The following is a 23,613-nucleotide window of genomic DNA, read 5'->3' on the forward strand; positions in this document are numbered from 1 at the left end:
AACATGAATGTATTAGCCATTTTGCTTCAATTCATGTTTCTATTTGAAAAGCTTATTGTTTAAATAAGGGTGCATTGATAATAAAAACAATAGTATACAGGCTTTAACTTTGAGATATAAAAATAAAGACTTTAAAATGTGAGTCTCTTTTTCAGAAGAAAATCCATTTTAAAGGAGATTTATACATAAATAATTTGAACCTAAAAGTACTTTCTTTATTTGAGTATTGTGGAATATATGTCTTCAACAGGCTTAGAAGAGAAACTAGAAACTACAAACAATTTATCTAGGGAACCAAACAAGGGACCAATTTGCCAGGTAATCAAGTTGAGATAAAGGTCTCAAGTAACACTGAATTTAACTATGCCCTGTTCTCTATCATAAGGGGTAGAATTTTACTGTTTAGTTTTTTTCTTCCATTTAATGTAAAGTGACAACAAATCCCTTGATGTCACAGTATTTCATTACAGAGCCTGCCTTTACTCAAGTAAATGGTACACCTATTTATATGAATGTCTAAATAGATACTGTAGAAACCAAACAGGTCTAGAGTAAAAGATAGTGATATCTGATAAATCAGACTCATTTAAATTGCTTCTAATGAAAGTAAACTTAAGAAGAACTTACTGAATTCTTAAGTGTTTTCTATTACCTACAGCAAAGTTCTTTATTTATTAAACATTCTGAAAAGTGCCAATATGATGCCTGGTATTTAAAATAGCATAATTTCTGCTATGTTTTCTCTATGCTTATGGAAATAAAAGCATTTCCCAGATCCCAAATGTGGAATGCAATTCAGCGCTTTCTTAAAACTCAGCACCCTGTTATTAAATAGGGATATCCATAATTTACAAGTGTCTTTACTCCTGCATTTTGTGCCAAGAAAAAAGCTCAAACACACCTTTCTGAGTTTTTAAGTGTTATTAAGATTTGAAATAAGTCAATTGTGTGCACAAACATTAATTCATCTTTGATAGTTTGTACTTGCTAATAAAATATTTACTTAATAAGTTTTTGGTGTTTTCTTGGTCAAAAAAATTACAAGAAAAAATGAAATGATAAAATTTTAGACATAAAAAATGTTAGTTAAAATGAAATATGAAATTATGTTTCAGTGTCTTATCCCATAGTGATTTTTATATCTCAAAGATAATCTGGTTCAAAATATACTTAACTTCATTTTTTGTAAACAAATGCAAATTTACTTTCTACTGATTCCTCAGTTTTCATTTATCTGAATGCCTCATATCTGCAGATGGCCAGAAGCACCTATAATTCACTTTTTAACAACCATATTTATTTCCTGATGGAAATTCTATTTACTCATTCATTAATAGCCTCTTCATTACATCATTTTCCTCCTTTGCAGCATTCAGTAATGTTATGCCATGGCTTTCATCACATAGATCTCATTTCCTTAGTGAAGTATCTTCTAGGTTTCTTTTTCTCTGAGCTTACAGCTCTGTCTCCATTCATTTAATCAATAAATCTTTGTTTAAATCCTATCATATTGCAGACACATTTTATGTCCTGAGGTAAGAGTAGTGGGCCTGGAAGGTCAATAAACAGTTTAAATAAATAAACTCTAGCCAACTAAATAGTCGTAAGTGCTAAGGAGCAAAACCAAAGGAGGAAATGATGAAATCAAAGATCTAAGTGGGGATTTAGAATCTTAGGATGTGCAAAGTTAATTTAAAGTAAAGATCTGTTGAAAATGAAGGAGTGAGCCACATGAAAAATCACATGGATTTTCAAGGCAAGGAAAGCAACCACAAGGCCTTGACATTGGAATGTGTCTTTGTGGAAAGAGTGTCAAAACATTAAGAAGGTGATTATTATTGAAGCACATGAGCCCGAGACTTCCAGGGGAATATCAGAGAGAAAATGGAGTGGGCAGCTCATGTGTGGCCTTGCAAACATATTAAGAGCTTCCTGTTTACTCAGAAGAGGATGGAGAACCTTAGAGGTTTTAAGCAGAGGAGTGATATGATCTAAGTTTTTATTTAAATGGCTCCTTCTGGCTAGTGGGTTGAGAGTCTCCTCTATGAGGGACAAGGAAACAAAGTGGGAGATCTGTTTATATAGATTGTTGATATCATCCATATTGAAGATGATGGTGGTTTGAAATTAAATTGGTGGCAATTCTGGATACATTCTAAAAGTGGAGCCCTTGGTATTAGGTCACCAATTGTATGCATATTGGTACAGAGAAGATTCATGGATAACACTAAGAATTTTGGAATGAACAACTAGAAGAACAGAACTGCCATTACCAACAATGTGGAAAATTACAGGAGAATGAGGTTAAGGTGTATGGGCAGGTTAAGTTTAAGGTGTTCATTAGACTTCAATGTGTGTGCATGTGTGTATCTGAGTTTAGATAAGAAGTCTTGACTAGAGACAGAAATTTGGGGAGTAATATTTTCTTTCTTCTTCTATACTTACTCATAAAATCTGGCTATCTTTTTATGTTCCTTTCCCATCCATCTTTTCCTCTAACCCCATCTCAGTGAACAACTGTATACAATCTCATGACTAAAAACTATGACTTTCACACAATGGGAAACTTATTTAGTGAAAGTGGCAAAACAGATAAGCAAGATCTGAAGATGGTACAACAGATTCACAGATTATTGGGCCTAATAAATGAGGCATCTATCAGGTGGAGGGCATTAACCAGTTAATGACTGATTCTGTTTAAGTTTATATATCAAGATATTTAAAAATAGCAGGAGCAGGAAGAAAGTGCAGGGAATTTCATTCCATAGATTAGTGAAAACTCAGATACTCTTGAATTTGTTCCCAGGTTGGGATTATATGTTCCTTACAGAAAACCCTTCCACAACCAACTATAGTAAATAGCCAAATATAAACATTTATTGAGAATTCAGCCCACAAGTTTTTCCACCAGCATATGAAAGAAGGTGCTCTAGATGTTGGGGGACATTCTACTGAATATTAATAATGTGAGCACTAGCACAAAGACCCAGATTAAGAGGATATAGTTTCTAAATCAGCCCAGCTAGGGCAAAAAAATCTCCTATTTTCATATTTTTATTTTTGTTTACTACAGATTGATTCTGCCACTTTAAAGATTATCCTTGTCTATATCCTATGACCACCTTGGATGGGGACTATTCTCTTTATAAATTCATCTGAGCAAGTTACTTACCTGCTGCTGACCTTAGTTTTTCTATCTGAAAACAGTATAATAGTAGTGCCTTCCTCATAAGGTAGTTATAGTGATAATATGAGTTACTACAAGAATTTAGAACATGACCTGGCATAAATGATATGTGGTAGCTATTAGCATTGTTCAAACAATTATATTCAACCTCAATATAAGGCTTCTTCCTCCGTTTCTGATTCTTCCCTCTTTCTCCTTCTTCCAGTTTTTTCTTTCTACATTGCTTTCTCCTCTTCATGAATTCAGTTATACTTCTGCCCTATCATGCATATTTTCGTCTGTATTATGTTCTTAATGCCGCTATTACTTTCCAACTTCTTTGCATAACTATTCTGTGCATAACTTTGCATAACTATGTATAATCTATAATATTACAAATTGCCCAAATGGAATGATCACATCTCATATTTTTCTATTATTTTTAGAGTGTTGGGCAAAGTACATGGACCTTAATAAATATTGGCTGAATTGAAATGAAAAGTTGATTTGAACTTGTTCATGAAAATACCATTTGAATGCTGTCACTGAAATTTAAGATCTGTTACATTGTTTGTCAGCTGTTACAGATATACATTCAGTCTTGAACAGCTGTGAGTTGTTCAGATATCACTCTAGATTTTTTTTTTCAATCTTACTGGTTATTTAGCACTTAGAGGAAATTGAAGAATAATAGTATATCTGCATTTTATGCCTGAATTTCCCCTGGTTTCCTCACAGTACCTTAAATACCTAACAACAAACAAAGTTCTTCATTTAGAATTATGTCTGCCCCTGACTCACAGATGTCACAGGGCATCAGTTAAAACAACAAGAAAACACAAAACCTGTATTACACTGTTCCAAGGGTTCCTCAAACACGAGTCTAGTCCATTGGCACCAACTAAACTGAAAACTATTCCACAAGTCAGTTATTAATAGATGCCTTTTGTATTAAGTTGTGCACATTGTCTAAATCATTTTATAGAAAATCCTAATAGAAAAATTGACTTACATAGGGCAAAGGAGAGATGTAAGGAAGCAATTGTTTTTCTCTTACTTGAAAATTGGACATATGGCATTTACTTTTCCAAATTTTTTAGAACCAGGATATACTTTTAAGTCTTTTTTAACTGGGCAGAGGAGGGTCAGCTGGATTTATAGAGAGAAATTGGAAAGCAATTCAAAGATACAAAGAAATATCAAAAATTGGTAATGGTCAAGGGAATGGGATGAAGAAAAGAAAGCAGGATATTTTCTTCTTTTTCACTTTATAGTCTTTATTCTATTTAAATATGCAGTCAGGAATATCTTGCTCTTTTTATAAAGAACTGAAAATCCATTATGAATGATCAAGCAGGTTTATACATGATAAAATGTAACCAAATGTGCACAAATTAATGCAAATGATATTAGACTACTTTTGAAATTGTAAACATGTTTGGTAAAATTATGCCCAGTTTTTAAATAACTCATGTTCTTGATGTTTGTGCAACATACTTTACTATGGTGTTTCCATAGGGGAATAGAAAAGAAAAACTACTCTTTCATAAATTGTTCTGAACATAAATTCATAAGTCTAAAGAAAAACAATTTTAGAACCCCAAAAGAAACAAACAAACCAAAAACATGAAAGGAAGCAGGATCCAAACTCTCTACTCAATTTCCTTACCACTTAGTTTACTCTAATGATAAGAATGTCTTTATCCTTTTGTCTAAAATTTGGCAAATTAAATTTGGTGATTGGTAGTTATTGGTGCCCCTTAGTCATATGTGGTTTAAAACACAAATATCTTAATTTGTTTTCTGAAAATGATTAATAATATGCATAATACTAAAAAATAATCAGACTTCACTAAAGGGAATTATACCAAGTTGAACTATATGAAATTGCTGGTATTGGAACATTTAACTGACATGATGGCACTTCATAATGATCAGCTTAAAATTATTACAGTATTAACATACTCATGGTTATACATTTAAGCAGGAAAAATGAATACAAACTAGATTTTTAAAATGGTAAAAGAAAAACTACAAAAGTAAGTAATAAGGGCAAAATTCAAGTCTCCAAAGATAAAAGGGGATAAAAACCCATTATTGATTCAATTATTCCTCACCTAGAGCTACACTAATTTTATTTTAAGTCATGGTTCTAAACTTAGAACACAGAGTCTTGAACTGCTGAAATAGAAATTGAAAAAATGAATTTTACATATTTCATTTAAAAAGCAAAGCTATAAAGAAAGAAATATACAAACAAACAAGAAAACAACAATCTCTTCTTGTTAAACATTATGGTACATGGAGACTTGGCGTGATTTAGATTTTTCACTTTTGCATATTAAGATGAATATTATAAAAGTGATAGGTGAATGGAAATTATTACCCCTGAATAAATAGCTCTGGAGATGAAGAAACGTGATTGAAAATATATAACATTTTCTGAGAGAAATTTTATCAAAAGCAAACATTTTTAGTCTACATGTGTTCTCTTCTTTTAAACTTTTTAAACTTTAACCTATATGCCAACACTGGAAATACCTTTATGTATATTTTATGTGGTTGTTAACATTTATTTAAAGTTTTAAAATATGAATATGCAATTATAAAAATTTTAATACATTCTTAAATATAATTTCTTTTTCAGAGTTGTTTACATGGAAATTCATTTTACACTAATTTTTATGATTTGGGGATAATTGATAAAGCAATATGGAGTTTACAAATTGTTATTGTTTAGATGTAATGTCCCCAAAAAACTCACGTGTGAGAAGATATAAGAAGGTTTGGAAGAGAAATGAGTAAGTTATGGCTTGAACATAATTATTGAATTAATCATTGATGGGATTAACTGGTAGTAACTGGAGGCAAGTGGGGTGTGGCTGAAGGAGGTCAGTCATTGGGGGCTTTGGGGTACATATTCTATCCTTTATTTCTATGTCCCTATTCTTATGAATGAAAATGTTTATTCTCTATCTTTATATATTTTATACTTGTAAACTCCTTTTAATTTTACAGGAGCTCACAATGAGAGACTGTCTTGAGCCTCAGAGAAGACTTTGGACTTGAACTTTGAGCAATCTCCGAACTGTTAAGACTGTGGAGACTCTTGAGAATGGAGTAAATGTCTTTTGTGCTTTCAGATGATTGTTGAGCTTTTGGGGGCCAGGGGTTGAATGTTATGTTTTAGATGTGGTGTCCACCAAAAGCCATGTGTGAGAAAATGCAAGAAGGTTTGAAGGAAAAATTTTCAGTGAATTAATCCCTGAGTTGTAACTAGAGGCAGGTTGGATGTGCCTGGAGGAGGTGGGCCATAGGTACATGGCTTTGGGATATGTATTTTTTATCTGGAGAGTGGGAGTCACTCTCTGCTTCCTGATCATCATGTTAACTGCTTCCTTCTGCCACACTCTTCTGCCATAATATTCTGCCTCATCTCAAGACCTGAGGAATGAAATTGGCAGTCCATGGGCTGAGACCTCTGAAACCATGAACCCCCAAATATACTTTTCTTTCTCTAAAATTTTTCTGGTTGGGTCTTTTAGTCACAGCAAGGAAAAAGCTAATTAAAACACAAACCTTGAAATTTACATAGTCATGAATTTCAGTAAGAATATTTCTGTATAATCTTACTTAAATTCACACTATCTTCACAACAGTATTATAAAGTAGTCTTGGACAGGTATTGTCATTGATTCAATTTCAATACTGAGAAAACAGGGTTAATCTGGGTGCAGTGGTGCATGCCTGTATTCCCAGAAGCTTGGGAGGCTGAGGCAGGAAGATCATGAGTTCAAAGCCAGCCTCATCAATTTAGTAAGGCCCGTAAGCAACTCAGTGAGACCCTCTCTCTAAATAAAACATAAAAAGGGCTGGGAATTTGGCTCAGTGATTGAGCAGCTCTGGGTTCAATCCCTGGTACCAAAAAAGGGAGGTTTACCAATTTTATTTGACTTGCCTAAGTGCATAGCTTTTAAGAATCAGGTTCAGTATCCAAGTCTTTCAGGTTCAAATCCCGTGCTTTCACAAACTCTCTAGCCTAATGCTTGTTATGGCCATATAATGAAATTTCAGTGACTAGGAAAAATATTAGTAATATTTGAATTATATATGGGTTGCCTGCCACATACTTTCATCAATGATTGATTTAAATTTCAGCATGTATGAGCCCAACTAAAATATCTTCCTGGTGATATTTGCATATTTTTTTTAAGAACTCAAATGCCAGGATGATTCAGGATATAATATAACAGAGGCTAATTTTATTTTTTCTTTTAATCTTGGGACCAATAGACTAACATTACTCTGTCCTTTTCTATCACAGAGTTCATTCTAGGATGTGCCAGACTGTCAGACATTCATTTAAGAGTTTTATTGAGTGTCTATTGGGTGCCAGGTAGTGTTACAGGAGATGAAGATGCATCTTTACTAAAGAAGAAAAAGAAGATATTATTTTTTTCCTCCTGGTGGTTGGGCATATGATGGATGTTGGTTACCACAGGGAAGTAGATGGCTCTTTTGCAATCCATTGTAAAATCTGAAAATTTTATTTTTTGCCATGCCTGATTCATCATCATCATTATCTTGATAAATGTAGCATACAATGAGTATACATACCTGTAAAAGCATGCATATGTGCTTTAGATTTATAAAGCACTGAACTATTATTTTCACATTTGGGGAGGGTGAAAATAATAGCTTTGAGCAGTTTAAGGTATCAGAAATGCCTTGAGACACTTTGTAACTTGGTTAACAAAGAGGCATACAACCTCTAATTCTAAGAAAAAAAATAGAAAACCCCATTAGTATCTCCTTTGGCAGTAGCCTTTAGGAATTAGATCATCTTAAAATTGAAGAAGAGAAATTGGAGTGCCAAAGACTCAAACTCTACTTCATTCTCACTTTCTGGAATTTGTCTTTATCTGGAAGATGAAGGTAATACCCTATATAAAACTTATACTTAATATGTAATATCAGCTGCCAAGCAATACATTAATGGCGCATCAAATTGGGAAGTATGTTCAATCAAAAAGCATTAAAAGATTTATTAATTATGTTTCCCTGAGCTTCTAAAGATTTTTGAAAATTTACTTTTTGTGACTCTAAAGTAAATTGACCTTAGAATTTTTTCTGCATAGATTATAATCTACATGTGAAAAATACTTTGTATGCATAACTATGTATTTTTTCCAAAATATTTTTCATACAGTGATATATTGTTCTCATGCAAATAATGAATCACTAATTATATATCACAGATAAAAATAGCAGCATAAGTAGTCAAAGCATAGCTTGAATAGTTCAGGAATACAAGGAAAACCTCCCTACAACTAAGTTGCAAACTCACAATTTCTATCAGCCTCATGATTTTTAAATTTTAATTTCCATTAGCAAAATGGAAGGAGTAGGAGTGAGTTGTTCTTTTTCTTTTTCTTCTAGCACTGGGGATTGAAATCAGGAGTGCTTTATTACTGAGGTACTTCCATAGTCCTTTTTATTTTATCTTTTATTTTGAGACAGGGTCTCACTAATTTGTTCCCTAGAACTTGTTATCCTACTGCCTCTGTCTCCCAAGTTTCTGGGATTACAGATGTGTGCCACTGTGCCCAGAAGAGTGAGTTTTTAAAATATATTTTAGCTGAATTGGGAATAAATTGCAGCAAGAAATCAATGTAGCACAACTCTTGGACATGATAAAATAATGGTGGGGAGAAAGGAAAAATAGTATTCTATAAAAGAGAGATAAGAATAAAATGTAAAAGAAAACAATATCAAAGCACATATAAATATGAGCCAGATATGTCCATAATACAATGTTTATAATCTCTTCACTATAAGATACATGAAAAATTAGGTACTCTACCAATGATTTAAGCAGGATTCATACTATAATTGATAAATTAATATTTATATGTAGTACAGAAATATATATATATGTAGCAAATCAAACAAATATATCCCATATCATACAAACAGATGAGGAAAATATTTATAACTAAATAAACGTGCTAGTTGAAAGAATTCAATTTTCCTCAGAGAAATCATTAGCTGATTACATTATTCAAAATATTTATATATAGGCTGAAAGATCAGTTTTACAATGTGGTAATAATACATTAAGAAAAATTATATTTTCCATGTACTAAACTGTTAAATGAGAAATTTTAAGTAGAATTCAAAAGGCATTTGTAATCAAAATTGGCTTTGAGATTTTATACGATCCATGATTATTTAATTTAGAATAACTGCAAAGTCTTTCAGCTGTTACATTATTAAATTGATAAAAAAAAATCCAATGCTTTTTCTAGCATGCCCTGTATTACAATATGCACATAAACAATCATTCTTTTATTTTCCTTCAGGTATTTTGTTCAGATTTGTACATATGGTGCCTCCTGCTATTATCTACTTCCCCTAGTACCAGAATATAAAAATAGTCACTTTGCTCATGGCAATGATGTTGTCTTCATTTAAGTGATTGGCATTATTAAATTTGTGCTTAAATAGCATGAAGTAGATTCCAAAGGCAAAAGATCTTAACCAGGTTATAGTATCTTGGTTACCAGTACTTTTGTCCCTACTTCAAAGCAAAACTGAAATGTAGAAGACAAAAATATCAAAGAAAAACTTTATAATCTTCAAGAGATCCTCTTTCAAGTTCAAGGAACACCAACATTTTCCTACTTGGGCCCAAATCTGCTGAGAAAGTCTTTTTATTCACATATTCTCAAGTTCGATTTAAATATAGGTATGGATTCACTATATTTACTTTGAAAACCTTTTCATAATCTAACATTCTCTTACTATTACCTAGTCCAAGCCACCAGGATCTATCTCTCATTCAACTGGACTCTTCTTTTACCCTTGGTTCCGTATACTTCTATACTCAACGCAAGAGTCAGTGTGATCTTATTAAAACATACATCAGATCATGTCACTCACCTGTTCCAAAACCAACAATGGCTCCCATCTCTCTCAGAGTGAAAGGTAATCCTTATAATATCCCACTAGGTCATCCATAATTGGGACTCCCAAAAAGCCTATGATCTTATCCCCTATTTCCCTCTCCATATCATGCTTTACTCCAGCTACATTGGCTTTCTTGCTGTTCCCTGATCAAGAAGGGTTCACTCCCACATTTGGGTCTTTGTTTCCTCTACCCAGACAGCAGGGCTGACTCCCTTATTTTCTTCCAGTTTAGCTCAAATGTCCTTTATAATCTATTTAAAAGTACAAACCCATCTCTTGCCATTCTATCTACTCCTAACTCTTTAATGGTCCTGTATTCCCTTATTGAACTCTACGTTGTTTTTTTAAAAACAATATATATTACCTTGTAATATTCAATATTTACTTATTTATTTATTGTTTATTTCCTTATGTTCTATCTCCTACTACTATAATAAAAATTGTCTAAAGGGAAAGATACATTGGTTTTGTTCACCATTTTTTAATCACATAGAAATAATGCCTGGCACATAGCAAGAACTTAATAAATATTTTGGAAAAGATAAATTCTCACTCCTTATATTACTACTTATCCTATCAACTCATTATAAGTCTCAATAGCCATCCATAAAACTTGAACATCTTTGCTTTTTGAGTTTACTACCAGTTTTTCCTTGTGCAGTTTTGGTTGAACAAGGGCTGCCTTTATTTCTTGATCCTACTTAAAGTATATATTAGGAACAACTCTTCTGCTCTCACCTGTGAGCTTTCTTCATATGTTCATTATTCTTGTCACACTCTTGATAGCATGGTTTAGATTTAAAATGTCCCCCAAAGTCTTACGTGTTGAAGGCTTGGTCTCTAATAAAGCAATGTTCAGAGGTGGTGCTTTGTGGAAGTGATTAGATCATGAGGCCTCTGACTTTATAAGCAGATTAATGGTAGCTGAATGGACTTCTGGGAGTCAGTAAAAACTTTAGGCAGGTGAAGCATGGTTGGAGCAAGTAGGTTCACTTATCCCTGTTCCTTTTCTTTCTCTCTTTCTGTTTCTCTGATATCTGTCTGTCTTCCCATACTCTCTCCTTTCCAGCTAGCTTAAGCTGAGAAGCTTTCCTCTGCCATGCCCTGCACTATGATATTCTCCTCACCTCAAGCTCAAAGCAATGCTTCTGGTTGAACATGTACTGAAACTTGTGAAACAATGAGCCAAATTAAAGCTTTCCTCTTTTAAGTTGATTATTTCAGATATTTTGAACACAGCAATGAATATCTGGCTAACACACCTGTCTACCAAAAATACAGCATATTTTATCCACAATACAGCATCTATACTATCATCAATTTAAATAAGCCAATTGAAATGATGTATGAATGGCTTCTTTATTTCCCTTTATTTACTTGTTTTTCTTTATTATACCTTTCCTTCTCCCCTTCTTCTTTTCTTTTATGGAATCTTTGTAAGTTGACATCAAATCATCTAGAACTAGATTCTAGGATATTTTCCTTTGAATTGGGCATGACAGACTTAATATTCTACCTTATTTTATCCACATTTGCCTTCACTATGCTCAACATAACATCCTAGAAATAACTACATGAAAGATAGCTAAAAGCAGAGATTTTGGGGTTGTTTTGCTTGGGTTAAAGTTCTGGCTTCACTAATACTAGTGAGGTCAACTTTGCCTGCTTACTTTATATTTATTTACTTTTTCATGTATAAAATGGTTATATTAGCTTCAATATGTCATAGATTTCTGGGCAGACTTAAGCAAGTAAATAGAGGTAAGTTATTAAAACTTGAGTACCTAGGTTGATTCTATTATAGCAAAAAATAAAGCCTACTTCTCATCTTTATAAGCTAGGTTCATATTTGGGGAATTCTACACTATAGGCATAAAAGATTTCCAAGGATTTCTATTGACAAGTGTTTATTCCACAGGGTATATGCCTTTATTATTACTATTTTTTTTATAATTGCCCTAGTAAAAGTTCTCATACAAGCTGACCCTAAGACAAGAATATGCGTGCAATTAATTCATTTTGGAAATGATCCTAGGAAACAGTGACAAGGGAGTTGGTTAAGAGAGGAAGTAAAGAACATAATATGAGGCAGATTTCTGCTAAGTGAAATGGGATCTCTGTTCTGATTCTGAATGTTGGGTTAACCCAACTGAAGGGTGCTTAATCATCAAAGCCATCACTTATGGCTAGAGATTTGCTGGAAATTGTGAACATGCTAAGATTTAACTCCTAGAAACATCTAGGCTTTGATGACTAGAAAGAAAATGAAGGCAAAGAGTCAGAGTTCAGGGAAAGCTGAGTGAGGAAAAGGTATGGCTGAGGTCCCAAGAGTGTGTTGTATCATACACCAATGAAATAGAAACTTTCAGTAAAATCAGTTATACAGAGACATTAGGATAAATTATTTTGTTTTGGACTCCTAAATGGATAATTTCTACTTTCATGATGAGATTTTGATTATTAAAAGCCTTTGGTGCAAAACTTTTGGTAAGTTAAAGCTGTAATGCAAACATTTCTATGTTCATGCTTTATATGAAATATTTCAAAACAAGATTTGGTGATTTAACCTAGAAATTTTATTTTGGTAAATTTTATTAAGACAATGTTTTTCTTAAAATACAAAGTACAAGTTATTCCTAATAGAATCTAAAACTTTCAAAGGTTTTAATTGTTTCTAAATTATGGTGACATTGTCTATGTTATGAATACTATTAACTTCTTACATATAAGAATCACAATTGATTAGCGATGTTAATATTGGCTCTGAAATAAGAATAAATGTTGCTTACATGTATTGTTTCTCACTCATCTTTAGTTATACCTTAGCTAGTGTATTAGCTGTTAATGAAGATTTTCAGATATAGGTAGGCATCTATATAATCTCTGTCCAAATGATTAGATAACTTTTATGTTTAATATATCTAGTAGGGTACTAATTTAGCTATGTTTTGTTCAGAAAATAATTATTTTAACTTATTACACAATATTTTTGTTGCACTGTACCTTCACTGAACATGTATATTACACCACAGCATTACCTACTATAGTTGTGTGATTTGATCCATGCACTTCTGTCAAAAATAAAATTAACTGCAATCTAATTTTGAAAGTTCCCAACCAGTAGCTGTACAATGTATGCACTACTTTGCTATTTTTACTACTATATAATGACAGTGATGAATGCCTTTAAGAGGAAATACATATTCATTGAAATAACTGAACTCAAAACTATCCTCCTTCAAAAAGTCCATGAAGGTAGTAAGCCCATTTGCCTGCTGTAGAAATTTTGTTGAGAGATGGAATTATATCCACAACTGCATCTCATGAGGATTCAATAACCTAGCTAAATTCAACTTGCAGTAATAGCTCCTTACAAACACAGTAATCAATATTATTACATTTGGTGTCAACTATACTAATATTAAATTTATCAGTATGAACAAATTGCTAACTATGAGTTTAGCCAGGGACCTGTCATTCTAAGTGTTTCAGGTTAAGATGCATGGACACAATGATATTTAGTGTGTAACTAAATATAGTTATATTATATATAACTATAATGCAGGGTCACTAGTCTCCTGACCACCATGTCTACAAAACACGAAAAGGAATGAATATTAGCTGATTAGCAGTGATTCACATATCAAATGACAATGATGCATTTAGAAACTGTGTTGATATAAAAATTTAGTTAGTGTGAGTATATATGATGGCATTACTCCTTTATCAATTGACTGGATTTCTTTTCTTCACTGGATCCAGAAGTGATTTCACTTTTAATTCAAAAAGAATAAGAAATAGCACAATATTGAAATGAAAGGACTAGTTCCAGAGATACATATAGCTCTTATTTTTATTCTGTAATTTTATAGCTTATTTGATATAAGATATTAAAGTCAAGTCATTCGAGATATTAAAACACCAATTTCCAAAACAAACAACATTATCTATTTGTGTACTTAGGCAGACAAATGTGTGACATGGAATGAGCTCCTAAGAAATAATTTAGAGTAAAAATGCTTTCACTAATATGTACTGATAATAGCAAACTCATCTTCTGTCTATATTCTTATGCTGTTTGCACTAAAAAATACCAAGCTCTGGTTATGTTATAATATTTCATTTTGAGTGTGAAATGTATGATCACAAAAATTATCTTGAAGACACACATTATTATGTACATTTTCTTCATAATACATTTATTTATCTTCAGACACTGCCTTCTAAAATTCATTGCATATTCCCACACCATTATTTGTCTTGGTTCAGAATTCAGTAACATGCTGTTATTAGTTTGAAAGAAAAAAGCTGTATTTGGGTAGTAGCCTTTGGCTGGTAGTTTTAAAATAGTTAATTGATTTCTATTTACATTTCCTATATTATAGCATATGTGTTGACATTTATTTAAAATAAAATATCTATATTATAAGTGGAAATTTTAAAATGAAAACAACACATAACATACAACTTTAAATCTCATCTAATTTGCCTTTTTGGGGAAAACAAAGTAAAGTATTGGTTGGAAATGAAATGTTTCTCTATCAAAGCTTGCTTTTTGTGAACACTTTCTGCCCTGGGTACCTCCAAAAACTTTGTTTTGGAAAGCATCTTGACCCTAAATATTATAAAAGATCATTTCTAATTTATGTTTCAATTTCTATACCTTATTACTCAAGCTACCCATTCTATATTTTTAGAATTGTTATAAAAATTTATGATTATGTCAAAATGAACCCAACTATTATATATAACTATAATGCAGGAATAAAAAACATTAAAAAACAAGTATTCCATGAGTAAATAAATATATCCATTGTGTATACAATTTAAGCCAATTATTCTGGTAATATAAATGACCAATGGGATCATCTTGTAAAATCTAAATGAAAGAGCTTTGTTTTACCTTCAAAGACTCCTCTTGTTTAAAAAGATCTTCAAAATCTTTAGCACAGAGGTCAGGCGCATTGAGAAGTTGTTCCACTTCTGATAGAGCTTGTGAGACATGAGTGATCTCAGTCAGATAAGTAGAAGGCACATAAGAAATTTCCAAAGGCATGTCTTCAGTCATCACCACCATTGTTTCTTCACGGAGAGTGTGCTGGTATAGATATACAAAAGAATAATATTTTTAGCTTCTTATAATAAAAAGTCATTCATTGAGTTGTTATAGACTCCAGTGTTTAGCTGACAGAAGGTTGAAAATGGATTACAAAGAAACTCATTATGATAACTCTAGTAAAATAGTTTTGTTGTTTATATACCTTCTTCAAAAAAATGTTAGAAGCCTTTATAATAAGAGATACATACACACTAGCACCATGAATATAAGATGAAAGACCAACAGTCATAAGGTTGAGAGGAGAATAGTTTTAACCTAAGAAAATAATGTTTACAGCTGCCTTTTAATTCTAAGCTTACTGGAAATCTAGGTGTGGGGTGGGGTGAGGTTTCTGCATTTGTTTTATTTATAACAAAGGAACACTTTCTATCCTTATTCCTCCCTATTCTTGATTTATGTACAGGAGTCATAAAGTGGTTTTAGTTAGTATGTAATTTTCTATTCAGCCCAACCCTACCCCAAATCCCAGATTTTTAACCCTACTCATTAATGTTAGTTTCTTATTGAATTAAGCTAATTAAGATGTTAAATGAGTAGGGTGACTCTGGAATTCAAATCTTAATAAGAACTCCAGAGTGTCCTGAGATCTAAGAGAGAATTCTTTCTGCATCTTCACTTTCCTCACTGGCATCCAAGTGCTAGGAGTGATCAGAATTTGCAGCTTAAAGTTTTTTGAGGGTTTGCAAGTGGTGTCTCTTTTCCTATTCTTTTTAAGAGCAAGAAATAAATACCATTTGGCACGCAAATTTATAAAGATGGATGACCTCTGCCCCCTTCTGTCTACAGTATAGGCAGCAACATTTTTGTAATTGAAATTATTCTCCCAGTAACTTTGTTTTGAATTGATCAAATGCCACCTGTCTGTTGATAGGGTCAGCTGAGGATTTAAGTGGCAGGGTCTCTGGGAAAGCTGGACAATAAGCATGCTAACAAAGCCATTTATTACTACACAGACTTTTTCAACAAGACCATATTCATTTTTGCAATAATTATAATCAAATGGACTTTTTGATCCCAGACTGACTCCTACACAAACATGAGTCAAAATTATAGGCTGATCAATTTATTTTCTTTTAATTTATCTGGCCCAGGATTCTTCATACTCAATACTTACATGATAATTTAGATGTCTCATCTAATTATGATGTAGCAAATTCACAGAATTGCACAGATTAAACTTTAAGTGACATAATCATACATTTTACAAAATTGATTTATTGTATACATTATAATTAAATCCATGACACATGTTTCTGCATGATCAATGGAAATATATATACATTTCTAATTTGCTTTTTGAGTGATATTAGAAACTTGAGATAAAGTTTGATGAAGACAATTCAACATTTCAGCATAGATTTCAAAATCCAAATTCTCAAATTCTCCATTACAAACCAAACATTTCAACAATTAAAAAATAGATTTATACTTATACATATAGCCCCCTGAATTTTTTATATGTACATACATATATATATCACATGTGTAGATGTTATATATGTGCATACATGTATATACACATATACATATGCATACTACATATATATGTGTATATATAAAATTCAGGGGGTCTATGTGTATATGTATATGTATTGGTATGTATACATATATCTATGTATATGTATATATGTATACATACATATCTGTGTATATAGACATATATGTATATATATGCATGTATGTACAACATGTATACACATATATATGTATATATACATATATACACATATATATATACATATATATATATTATATAAATTCAGGGGGTATTTGAGTGTAAAATATCCACCGACTCATGGAGTTTAAGTATTAGAGTCAGTAGAGCAAGTCAAACAAAGTTATTGTAACTCACATGCATTCCATCAGTCAGATGACTATGTTGTTCTTAACAAAATCTCCAAGCTAATAGATTTGTGTTTTTTAATTGTATAAGTTGCTTTAACCCCTGAGATAAAAACCTACATCAGCAATAACAAGCATAATTCTTAGAACATTTTATATAATGATGCAATTACATTTGTTTATAATGCAATGCATTTTATTCCTACTTTTAGAGAACAGTTTTATTAGGGACAGAGTTGGGTGGAGGAGAGATTACATTTTTTCTTTTAATAATTATTTTGTTGTATTAACCAAGATGTTGTTTGTGAATTAGACAGAACTTCAAAATATTTAAAGAACTTCTGAGTCTCATTAAAAAATGTGTGAATTCCAAAAGGTTTTGATGTTTATTCTCATGATTTTTTCTTAAAAGAAAAATAATTGACAGTTCTTCATATCTTTTTTCAGTTTTTTTATTGATATGCAGTTTTCTTAATGTTCATTACCAAGATGTGGCATAATCTCAGCTATTTAGATGCATATTGGTGCCTTATAAACATAGTAATTATGAATTATAGATTGCAAGGAATTGAGAAGCTAAATACAATAAAGAAAGGAGACACTAAAACTCACATATGACTACTAACTTAGATTCACTTTCTGAAAAAAGGTTTAAAACCCAAATTTCTACTTTGGCATTTGTAGTTAATTATATTTTAATTTGCACAGAGGAACTTTAAATGAGTTTTACTTTAATAATTAGTGTTAACCACACAGCTCTGAAGACTGGAATGCTGAGTCTCAGCAAAAAATATCTAAGGTCAGCTGCAGTTCCAAACTAGGGCTCTGAGAATATTTGCAGCACATTGTCCTCTGGCTTCTCATTTGTTAAGCTTTTCTCTACTTGATCACATGTGTCTGACATAGATTTTTTTTTTATTGCCTACGAATTAATGCATTTTTCCCCCTTCATAATAAACATTGAAAAAAACATCAAAATAAAAAGCATTTTCACCTCTGTCTCAATGGAATACTCTTTTAGGGTCACATCATAAGGCATCTATTCAAATCCCCAAATTTTCAAATAATTGAAATTTTACATCTGGTTCTAGAAACAATTTTTGTTATTTTAAAAATATTCTTTAAAACTGAAGCCTTTATTAACCTTATTATGATACCCTTCAAAGAAACATTGGCCATTTTATAGAAAGCTCTATTAATATGTGTATTGAGATCATTTTCAAGATCATCAGAGATAGGTCTTGGAGCAATTGGTGTCCCTTCGTGAAAATAAATGGACTAATCATGCCACATCCTGTCCATCCTATGCTCAGATACAGCATGAAGAGTTTTTCTGGAACATTTAGAAATATTTAAACCTTTACAATTGATAAGACCAAAGAAAAGGAAAGGTGGAATCTTTTACTTTAGAAAAGATCTGATTGAGAAAACCATTATAATTTTTGCTGTCCTAAACTACTGCTAATTAAATAATCTTTTTCCTCTTACCAAAAATATATTAGTATGCCTTTAATTCCTAAAATGTCTCTTATTAAAATTACCTTTGGTCACGGATTCAGCTATATTTTATAAAATAAACCCAGAATAGCAAATATGCATTCCATATATTTAATGAATACTTATTTATGGGAGGATTTTTCTGTTCTACTATCTTGATATATAGCATCCAGCAATCATAGATAACACATGTTAAGTAGTACAGATCAACCAAATAGAGAAAACTAAAGTAGGATTATGTGAAATTTGGGGAGAAATAGATATATTCAAAATAACTCTGACACTACTATGAAACTATCAACTCAGTTTCAAGAAAAATGTTTTATAAAATTTCAATTTTTATAGTATTCTAATTTATTATAATATTCTAATACATATGATAATTTTAATATATAGGAACATATCAGGGCTGGGGATGTGGCTCAAGCGGTAGCGCTCTCGCCTGGCATGCGTGCGGCCCGGGTTCGATCCTCAGCACCACATACCAACGAAGATGTTGTGTTCCCCGAGAACTAAAAAATAAAAATATATAAAAAAAATTCTCTCTCTCTCTCTCTCTCTCTCTCTCTCTCTCTCTCTCTCTCTCTCTCTCTCCTCTCTCGTTCTCTTTTTTTTAAAAAAGGAACATATCATAATTTTCATATACAAGAAATTGCCAAAAATTAAATCAAGAGAGTCAGACATTTGGAGATCTAGTTTACTATTTATTCCTCAAAAGTATATTTTGCTGGGCACAGTGGTGCATGCCTGTAACCCCAGCAGCTCCAGAGGCTAATGCAGGAGTATCACAGGTTCCAATCCAGCCTTAGCAATTTAGCGAGACTGTAAGCAGCCTAGTGAGAACCTGTCTCCAAATAAAAAATTTAAAAAGGGGTGGGGATATGGCTCAGTGGTTAAGTGCCTGTGGGCTCAATCCCTTTACACCCCTAACAAAAGTATATCATTCCTTTTGACACAGTTATGCATGTTTATAATGAATAAACTATATCCACTGAATAATTTCCAGTTTGGTTTAATAAAAATTTTAGAAAGTTATTAAAAATCAGTGTAATTGGAAGTATCATGTTCACTTTCTCTTCTTTATGCAAAACCCATGCACTCATATTGAGATTAAGCCTTTTCATTTGAATTTCATTAATTCTGTCTTGAATAATTATATCCTTCTGGATTCTGATATGTACAAATCCTGGTTAACCTTTTGAAAATTAACTTGCTTTTGGTAACATTCTTTACCATCTTATATCATTATAGATATTCATGCATCATTAGGAAGTGCTATACCCATACTGATTCATTTTTATTTCTCTCTATTCATTTTCATTTTAACTATATATATACCCAAATGAATACACTATCCTACTTTCTAGTAACAAAGGTCAAAAGTCCAAAATTGCCTATTTTTATTTAAAAATAGAAAGTTTAATCAATACTTAAAAAGGATTATTATAGAACACAACTATGATTTGTATGAACTAAAGTTGAAGTCAAAATGGTTTTGAGAGTTTGAGCTATGTAAGTAGGCATAGGCATCAGTTATAAAGTTTTAAATAAACTTTAGTTTCTCTGAAAGTTGAGTTATCACATTTTTCTATTACTTAAAATTTGTTTCTTGAAGGGTCACATAACTGCATGAAATAAAGCCAATTCTGTTTTGAAAGAAATGATGCATTATATCAGGATTTTTAACAGAAAATGTCTTCCTCCATGATTTAAAGAACTTTTCTCCCCTTCAAATGCATTGTGGCTAGTGGCCCATTTATGAGTTATGAGGTCAAAGATACTTAAGAAGAAAAATGTATTATATGCCATATTATTAAGACATATGCCTCACAATATCAATATATCTCATATAAATATGCTACACAGAAAATATGTCAATGCATTTAGAATCTAATAAAGGATATTGTCTAAATAAAATTAATATAGTGATGGGGTCATCGTTTTACATCATAGTGCTAACATAAAGATGTTGAATCTTCAAAATACATTTACTTATTAATAAATTGAATCATGATAGGAAAATCTGTTAATTTATATCTTATCATATTCTTTTTTCTCCAAGTTTGGTGATTTTCTTTTATTTTACTCTGATGCAAAACCAAAGATTCCACTACAGCACAAATATATATTGGTATATATTAAAATATATTCATATATACTAAAACTTCATGAAAAGGGATGCTCCAGCTATCCCACTAAGTTTATATTCAAAGGACTTTAAAACAGCATACTACAATGACTCAGCCACATCAATGTTTATAGCAGCACAATTCACAATAGCTAAATTGTGGAACCAACCTAGATCCCCTTCAATAGATGCATAGATAAAGAAACTGTGGTATATATACACAAATTCAGGATTGAGAGAGAATAAAATCATGACATTTACTGGTAAATGGATGGTGTTGGAGAATATCATGCTAAGTGAAATAAGCCAATCCCAAAATACCAAAGGTCAAATGTTTTCTCAGATATGTGGATGCTGATCCATAATGGGGGCAGGGAGCATGGGAGGAATGGAGGAACTTTGGATAGGGCAAAGGGGAGGGAGAGGAAAGGAGGTTGCATGGGGGTAGGAAATATGGTGGAATGAGATGAACATCATCACCCTAAGTACATGTATGAAGACATGAATGGTGTGACTATACTTTGTGTACAACCAGAGGCATGAAAAATTGTGCTCTATATTTGTAATATGAACTGAAATGAATTCTGCTGTCTTGTATAATAAATTAAAATACATAAATTTTAAAAAAAGAAAAAGGGGAGTTAAAGGACATTCTTAACTATTGTAGAATGTTTAAAAGTAATAATATAATGTTGGTTAAAACCCAAATAAGATTCCAGGCCTTAAGTAGCTTCTGGTGCTTAATGAATGAAATGGAAATGACTTAAGTCATCTTAGATAAATGGTCCATTCTCTTAGTCTCAAAGTTGTCAGAGAAATACAAGTTTCCTTCCAGAGATACTTCCAGAGTAATAAACAAAGATGGACTATTTTTATTTATTTCCCCTGGATCCTTCATAGATTTTGTACAGAGAAAAAAGCAAAGCAAACAATTAAATTTTGCAAAAATAAAAAAAAACATGATTAATCTATAGGGGGGAGCATTTCAAATGTTAAAAGCATTTAGAAAAAAGAAACAAAAATATGGTACAAATTAAATCACTATGGGTTTACTCAGCCATGTTCAGTATTTTGTATACACACAAAGGATATGAGAGTACTAGTATTCCAACAGTACTTGGACTTGCAGGTTTTAATTAAGTCATTGGGAGAAAGTCTTTGAATATTGAGTCTAATGGGTCCAAACAATTTTGTTATGACCCTACACAGAGAAAACAGCAATGAGAAAATGTTCAATCTTTGATAATCTCCTTCCACTTATTCCACCATGTAAAAAATTTGCTTTTGTAAACTTATGTAACAACAAAAGGGGGGTATCAACCCCAAATTTTCACTAATTGATTGATCAACAAAATGTGATAAGGTTATTTTACCTGTCTTGTTAAAAATTTCACTAAAAAGACATAAACTAATCAATGTAAAATTTTGTAGAAAATCATCTTTTATACAAATATTTGTTTTCCAAAGTTAGAATGAATTTTTAGATCTAGGCTGACTGTCAGTAAAAGAGATCTGCAAGGAAAGCTGAATTTGCCAGTCTTTAAGTATATAATACTTCTAGGAGGCCAGACATGTATAGTGTCCTGTATTAAAGGTCTGGATGGACCTGCTCATTGACCTGCTTCATGTTGATTCTTCCATTCTGCATCATTAAATTTACTTAATTCCTCAGGGGCAAGCTCAATTACTATCTAATTAAACTGATAAACTGAATCTTGAAAATGTGTTAATGGCTTATAGTGGTTTAAAGTGTTATCCTTCAAAGGACAACATTTGCATTTTAATAAGAATTTTCAATGAATTAACATAAATTAGTAACTTGGTAGAATTTCAGTCACTAAATATGGCCTATTAGAGAAGTGAAAGAAAAAGGATTTTGATTGACACAAAGATAATCTCTGATGATTTTTGGATGTGTATGTGGTATGATTTCTGGGATACCACTGATTTAAGACCCAAGAATGGATTGGTACTGGCTGGTTTTCATGTGAGCATTATTGAACAGTGGCTGTACCAAGTGGCTTAGAACAGCCTTACCTCCAACCCCCATTCATGGCATCAGAGATGTTTTCCGATACATACTTTTTCTGGAGAGGTCTCAGCTTGTTAAACTATTGTTTACCAGGAAAAAAATACTTACATTATCTTTGTTGCTTCTCAACCACTCAGTATACATCAAAACCCTCACCCTGAATTTTTCTTGTGTTAAGACATCTCAAACTTTGATTTAAGCATGAGATGATAAATAAATAAATAAATACACCCCCCCCCCCAAAAAAAATGACAGGTTACTTCCAGGATTACAAGGATTTGAAGAAATTAGACAAAATTGAAAGTCCATAGAAGAAATGCACTAGAAGAAATAGAAGAATGACTTAATAAAATGAGAAAGTTTAAAAAATAACATTAGAGTTCAGGAAGCTTATTATCTTGTATTTAAAAGTTCATTAGATGATTTGAAGAAAGAGAATGGTTATTAATAAAAATAAAATTTTGAGTTTTGGAGAATCAACCAGAGGAAAGGATGTATTCTACAACATAAAGAAAAATTGAAAGAAATAGAAATCCTAGTAATCAACGACAGACTTAGAGGACAGTACCAGATTGACAAAAGAAAGCAGATAAAAGCAATAATCATGAAGGAAAATTCCCTGAGCTAAAAAGTTGACTTGTGAAATCTAAAAGTGTTATCCAAGTACTAAAAAAGATTACAGAATAAATAAAGGCACATAAATAGAAATATACTGAATCATTTCCTAAATTTATGAACTTTAAGGGGTGAAATATGTAGTACCTTACAGAATTTTAGAGAAAGTGGAGTTTAAGTGTACAAAATAAGACTTGGGCTAGAATTACACTTTTCCCTGAAAGTTAAGAAACAGTAAAAATGCA

General features: G+C 31.9%; 2 protein-coding genes across 3 annotated transcripts in view; one reads left to right on the forward strand and one right to left on the reverse strand.

Moving 5' to 3' along the window:
• LOC144375101 (semaphorin-3A-like) overlaps window positions 1-23,613 on the forward strand; it is a 268,754-nt gene that overhangs the window by 163,485 nt on the left and 81,656 nt on the right. The window lies entirely within an intron of this gene.
• The window catches only part of LOC144370521 (dystrophin-like), a 129,284-nt gene that overhangs the window by 68,048 nt on the left and 37,623 nt on the right, over window positions 1-23,613 (reverse strand). The window contains exon 6 of the mRNA XM_078031331.1: window positions 15,039-15,233. Within this exon, the coding sequence (XP_077887457.1) occupies window positions 15,039-15,233 (195 nt within the window). The remainder of the gene's footprint in view (window positions 1-15,038; window positions 15,234-23,613) is intronic.

The sequence above is a fragment of the Ictidomys tridecemlineatus genome, chromosome 2 (genome assembly GCF_052094955.1).
Source record: "Ictidomys tridecemlineatus isolate mIctTri1 chromosome 2, mIctTri1.hap1, whole genome shotgun sequence".
In the NCBI taxonomy this organism is placed as follows: domain Eukaryota; kingdom Metazoa; phylum Chordata; class Mammalia; order Rodentia; family Sciuridae; genus Ictidomys; species Ictidomys tridecemlineatus.